General features: G+C 41.9%; 1 protein-coding gene and 1 pseudogene across 4 annotated transcripts in view; both read left to right on the top strand.

The window, feature by feature from the left end:
* Positions 1–6,827, top strand: part of LOC110292766 (cytochrome P450 2J3-like) — a 50,538-nt gene that overhangs the window by 1,484 nt on the left and 42,227 nt on the right. For all 4 annotated transcript variants that reach the window (XM_021160319.1, XM_021160318.1, XM_021160321.1 and 1 more), the window contains exon 2: positions 5,298–5,460. In XM_021160319.1, the coding sequence (XP_021015978.1) occupies positions 5,298–5,460 (163 nt within the window). The remainder of the gene's footprint in view (positions 1–5,297; positions 5,461–6,827) is intronic.
* On the top strand, positions 1,887–4,612 carry LOC110292346 (annotated as a pseudogene).

Genomic DNA, 6,827 nt, shown 5'->3' with positions numbered 1-6,827 from the left:
AGTACCCAAGGAGCTAAAGGGGTCTGCAATCCTACAGGTGGAACAACAATATGAACTAACCAGTACCCCCCTGGAGCTCGTGTCTCTAGCTGCATATGAATCAGAAAATGGCCTAGTCGGCTGTCAGTGGAAAGAGAGGCCCCATTGGTCGTGCAAACTTTATATGCCTCAGTACAGGGGAACGCCAGGGCCAAGAAGTGGGAGTGGGTGGGTGGGGGAGTGGATGAGGGAGTGTGTGGGGGACTTTTGGGATAGGATTGGAAATGTAAATTAAATAAATACCCAATTAAAAAAAAAGAAAGAAATAGACTAAGGGAACAGCCACCCAATAACTGGACCAACAACATAAGACCCACTCCAAGGGCAAACACCAATCTCTGACATTATGATACTCTATTATGCTTACAGACAGGAGCCTAGCTTAACTGTCCTCTGAGAGGCCTTGCCCAGCAGCCGACTGAAAGGAAGCACACACCAAACATTAGGTGGAGTTCAGGGGTCTCTTGGAAGAGTTAGGGGAAGGACTGAGGGCCCCTTAGGGCATGGGAACTCCACAGAAAACCAACAACTTCAACTAACATGGTCCCTTGGGAGCTCACAGGGACTGAACCACCAACCTAAAAGCATATAAGGACTGTACTTAGCCTCCCTTACAAACACACACACACACGCACACACACACACACACAGCAGATGTGCAGCTCGGTCTTCATGTGGGGCCCTCAACAATTGGAACAGGGTCTGTCCCTAAAGCTGTTGCCTGTCTGTGGATCCCATTCCCCTCACTGGGCTGCCTTGTGGCTCCCTCCTCCACTGGAGAGAAGTCTGGCCCTCCAGAGACTTTGTCTCAAGATCCTGGGATACTCAGTGGGGGCCTCCACCTTCTCAGAGGAGAAGGGTTGAGGAGCATGGGAAAGAAACTGTGTAAGTGATGCACTGGTAGGCGGAGGAGGCAGTGTTTGGGGTGGAAAGTGAATAAATTAATTAATGAGGGAAAAATGAAATGCAGTTCAATTTCCAAATAATTAGAAAGTTTCTTATTCTTCTATGTTGTGTTTGCATCATGGTCAGAGAAAACACTGTATAATATGCCAAGCTCTGTTTGATGACATAATAATAAATCATGATAAAGACAGATATGCCCTGCCACTTTAAGAAGTGTATGTAAAGCCAATGACCCAGCTTAGTTGATTAGAGTGCCTCTCCAGTTTAAAAAGGAAAAAAAAAAAAAAAAAAGTATGTGCAGATGGTCTACTCCTCTTGACTGGGGTTTTTTATAGATGTCAGTGCTCTCTTACTGAGACTTATTTTTTTCTACATCCTTGCTGACTGCTTATTCATTCATTTAGAGGAGGCTGAAGCAGGAGACTGCTTAGCTTTGCCCCACCTCAGAACGCCTTTTCCCTCTTTACCCATACTGTCTTTGCCCAAATTTTGGGCACGAGGTTGACAATCTGCTATTATCTCACTTCTTGCTGGCAAAAGGAGGGTGGGGACCAGAATTCTCTCCCAGGCTTCTTAAGAGATCCTCTTCATAACAGGTCAGCTGTGGACTTCACAAATAGGCTCAGAGACTCAGTCTAGGAGAGACACACAAGTAGAGCAAGTGACAAGTTGGCATGCACAAGCTCCGTCTCTGCAGGATTCAAATGGGTCCCATCTTTATGGTGTTTGACTACAGGATATAGAAGTAGAACAATAAAGAGATCTCTGGCCTCCTGATCTTAACTTCCCTTGGCTTTTGGCAAAAGAGAGTAACATTTAATGGAAGTTCTGCTTATAGCAAATGCTCATAAATTGCAAGAATAAAATGACATGGTTTTATTCAATCTTTCTGTGTTAAAATACTGGATTTTTTATGTCTTGCTATAAAGTCATGTGTAACCATGGAGGTTGAGTGTCTGGTATCACAGGAATAGCTCATAGTGAAACTGAAGCTGGGAAGATCCTCAGTCCAGCAATGTTTTTCATCCTTTTAGTTTGTATTTTCTATGGGCTTGCAAATTGATATCTGAGTGCAAACAAATAAAATTAAATGATATAATTTAGGTGTAGTTAAATTTTAGTTCAGGTTATTAGGAAACAATCCCACAAGCTATTCTATGTGGGAATAGAATAGCTATTGTGTTTTGTGATCCCCTCCATTTAGACTCCATGATAGGCACACATGGAGTCCCTTTAGCAATCATCTGCCAGCTTTCCATTTCCCACTGTGTAAACTGGCTGAGGGAAGGAGTAACCTGAGTTTCCTGAGTTGTTCAGGGAAATAATGACAAAACAAGAGTTTGAACCCAGCCGGGCGGTGGTGGCGTACGCCTTTAATCCCAGCACTTGGGAGGCAGAGGCAGGCAGATTTCTGAGTTCGAGGCCAGCCTGGTCTACAGAGTGAGTTCCAGGACAGCCAGGGCTACACAGAGAAACCCTATCTCAAAAAAATAAAAAAAAAAGAGTTTGAACTCTACATGAATTGACACAACACTTATTGTCTACCTATATTCTAAGTAGAAGGAAATAGCATTTGATAACATACTCGAAATATGTATTCACAGACACATTCACTCTATAGACACTAAACAAATGCTTAGCATAACAGGCAAACACAGGACAGTCTATGGTGAAATGAGTCATATGGATACTGGTACTAAATTCTACTATCATATGAAATCTAGATGAATAGGCAGCCCTGGACCTAGAATGATCAAAGTATCATTTGTGCTATACTTAAAAAAAAAAAGGTTTAATGGATGTTGACTGGAGCAAAGGGATAAGCAACTTTCAAACAATTAAAATGACACCAATTAAAAGAGGATGGGAAATGGAAGAAGCTGGACTCCGTGTGCACTTCCTCCAGCTCATAGTTTTTTAGTGTTCTCTAGAGTAGTTCATAGAATTATTGCAAAACATTATTTTTTTCTTTAACTCTTTTTTTTTAATTTGGTATTTATTTCATTTACATTTCCAATGCTATCCCAAAGTCCCCCACATGCTCCCCCACTCACTCCCACTTCTTGTCCCTGGCGTTCCCCTGTACTTAGGCATATAAAGTTTGCACGGCCAATGGGCCTCTCTTTCCACTGATGGCTGACTAGGTCATCTTCTGATACATATGCAGCTAGAGACACAAGCTCCAGGGGGTTGGGGGGGGTACTGGTTAGTTCATAATGTTGTTCCGCCTATAGGATTGCAGATCCCTTTAGCTCCTTGGATACTTTCTCTAGCTCCTAAGTAAGAGAAATTTTAACAGACTGAGGTAGGCATGTGTGATGGTTTGTATATCCTTGGACCAGAGAGTGGCACCGTCTGGAGGTGTGGCCTTGTTGGAATAGGTGTGACCTGGTTGGAATGGGTGTGTCATTGTGGGTGTAGGCATAAGATCCTCACCCTAGTTGCCTGGAAGTCAGTCTTCCACTAGCAGCCTTTGGATGAAGACGTAGAACTCTCAGCTCTACCTGTGCCATGCCTGCCTGGATGCTGCCATGCTCCCACCTTGAAGATAATGGACTAAACCTCTGAATCTGTAAGCCAGCCCCAATTAAATGTTGTTTTATTAAGACTTGCCTTGGTTATGGGGTCTGTTCACAGCAGTAAAACCCTAAGACAGCATGTGACACACAAGTTAGATAGTAGCATGCACTTCTAGGTAGCTATAATAATGAGACCCTAATGTACACTGGTACTAAGCATACCTTATAGGGTCCTTGTATGTATAAAATTGCTTAATGAATTCCAAGTCACTCTCAGGATGTCTTACATGAGTTGATGGTTATGTCATTATCTTTATTTTCCTTTTATTCATCTTTAAGAGCAGAGCAGAGCAGATTCCAGACTCCCAAGAATACAGTTACATGATCACACATCCATCAGGATTTTTGTAACTGAATACTGAATGAGACTGTCAGCCCTGTCTCTGACTCTGCCCCTCCATTTTTTTTTTGTTGCTTCCATTACCAGAGCTTTCCTCTAAACCAGTCAAACGTTTAAATAGCCACAGTTATTTTGCTATTCCTTCTGTTATCATAGTTATTTATGCAAAAAAAAATCAGTAGATACTTTTGATTACTGTGAACTCCATACTTGTAGGCCAGAGAGGTAGCTCAGTGGATAAGGGCACCGGTTGCTAAACTTGGTCATCTGACTTTACTTTCCACACCCACATGGTGAGAGGAGAAAACAGACCCCTAAAAGTTGTTCTCTTACTTTCACACACACACACACACACTAGATAGGGTCCTGAGCTGGCCCACAGGACTCTCCTTACAGCACAGGCTCAAGTGCAGTCTGGGGCAGCAGGGAGAACAAGTCATAGCAGAACAAGCTTTTAGAAACTTCCTCTTGCCATTTACAGAGTATTGTTTGAAAGGAGTGCCATGGAAACTGTAACCAAAGGTGGCATTATGCTTCCAGAAAAGTCTCAAGGGAAAGTATTGCAAGAAATGGACATGGCTGTGGGATCAGTCCTAAAAGGAAAGGGTGGAGAGATTCAACTGGTCTGTGTGGGAGTTGGAGACAAAGTCCCAGAGTATGGAGCACCAAAGTAGTTGTAGAAGACAAGGATTATTTCTTATTTAGAGATGGTGACATTCTTGGAAAGTATGTGGACTGAAATCACTGTTGAAATTGTGTGACATGAAGCTGCTCATTCTGTGGATGTTCTGAACTATTCCATCATGTAAATAATTTCCATGCCTCCCTTTTATAATACATGGGTAATGCCTAAAAAAGGATGGAAGGATGGATGGATGATGGATGGACAGATGGATGATGGATGGATGGATAGATTGATTGATTGATTGATAGACTGATTGAGAAAGAAAGAAAGAAAGAAAGAAAGAAAGAAAGAAAGAAAGAAAGAAAGAAAGAAAGAAAGAGAAACTTCTTGCTTATTCAGTGCTTCTTACAGCAGACTTGTACAGAAATTCATTGGTCTTTGTCAAGTGGCATTTGCTGTGTTCTCTGCCTTCACTAGATGGAAGAATGTTTCAGTTAGAGAATCTGCTTATTTATTGAAACTTGTGTCTTAAAGCCTTCGTTATCCTGTAAAGGACACACTGTAGATATAACTCCCACTCCTATTGATTCTTGCTAGTGAATTTGTGTAGGACAAATTCCATTCCTGAAGTGAATCTGAGTTAAGTAGCAGAGGAAAAAAAAATCAAAAACATTTCCACAAACCAAGTTTCCATTCACAGGGAAATAAGAACCTAGCGATATAATTCCAATTGGCTACACACATGACTGCCATCCCTGGACACAGAGATATGAGCCTGCTCACCTCTAACTTCTGAAATATTTTTCAGTTTGTGAAGAAGTATGGGAATGTTATCAGTCTTGATTTCGGAATCAAGTCTTCAGTGATTATAAGCAGCCTGCCTTTAATCAAAGAAGCCTTTTCTCACCTGGATGAAAACTTTATAAACCGCCCTATATTTCCTCTACAAAGACATATCTTTAATGGAAATGGTAAGTCTTTCGTGTGTTGTAAGATATGTATTGTAATGTTTATGATACATAAAGGCACATATATGCCTTATTTATCCAACAGGCACATAAACCTTCATGAAAGGTTATCTTTATGGGACCTGGATGCCACCTTTCTTGAATGAAAGCACCCGTCAGATGACTTATACTAAGTCCTAGTAAAGACTGTGCACAACCACCTGTTTTGCAAAAGTACCTCTAGATGCTTTGGTAGGAAGTAACCATGCCACAATGGGTTCTCCTTTCCATTTCACAACTGCAGCCTTCTACCCAAGGAAAAATGGATCCCCCTCTTCTACATCCTATTTAGAGATACTTATACTCTATGATTAAAATTATGGGGACTTCTCAGTTACTAGCCAATGCTATAACTTATTAGTGTGAATACTTCATATTAGCATCAATGAAGTCATAAGTTGAAAACAAAATTTGAAATCTGTTAATCTAACAAACAGCAATTTAGATGCTAATTGCTCTTTGAAATAATCCGTTAATTAATTCTACATCAATTCACTCTGTTGTCTGCTATGAGAAGCACAGTGCTAAACATATGTCTTCTCAAGGTTACTATTGCTAGGATGAAGTACTGTGACCAAAAAACTTTGGAGGAAAGTGCTTATTTGGATTATGATTCTGTACCATTGTTCACCATCAATGGAAGTTAGGACGGGAACTCAAACAGGAGAAAAACTTGGAGGCAGAAGTTAATACAGAGGCTATGGGGAAATACTGTTTACTGGCTTGCTGCTCGTGACTTGTTCAGCCTGATTTGTTATAGAACCCAAGACCACTACCCCAGGGTTGGCATTATCCACATTGCCTGGACCAAACACAAATTAAGACAATGCCCTACAGGCTTACTTGTACCCTGTCTTATGAAGGCATTTTCATAACTGTGGCTCCCTCCTCTCCAATGAATTTAGCTTGTGTCAAGTTGACATAAAACCAGGAAGCATAGTATAAGTGACTAACAGGGAGCAAAATAGATTTTAAAATGTTCTTCTGTATTATCTCTATTGGATGAAAATGAAAATCAAGGCTCCAATCCAATCACGTGGAACCTGAGACTGCATTAACTAGAGAAGCAGGCAATCCGGCCTGAGCTGGGGCACAAGTCCCTTCCGGTCCACTCTAGCACCGGGGGTGCCTTGCCAGAGGAGTCTCCGGACACCCGCAAGGACCCGCACAGGATTCCCCACGGGATCCTAAGACCTCTGGTGAGTGGAACACAACTTCTGCCAGGAGGCAGGTTCAAACACCAGATATCTGGGCACCTTCCCTGCAAGAATAGAGCTTGCCTGCAGAGAAAACTCTGACCACTGAAATTAAGGAGAGAGCCAGCCTCCCAG

The sequence above is a fragment of the Mus caroli genome, chromosome 4 (genome assembly GCF_900094665.2).
Source record: "Mus caroli chromosome 4, CAROLI_EIJ_v1.1, whole genome shotgun sequence".
Taxonomy (NCBI): Eukaryota; Metazoa; Chordata; class Mammalia; order Rodentia; family Muridae; genus Mus; species Mus caroli.
Note: the sequence above shows the minus strand (reverse complement) of the source record. Positions and strands in the feature narration are given on the sequence as shown.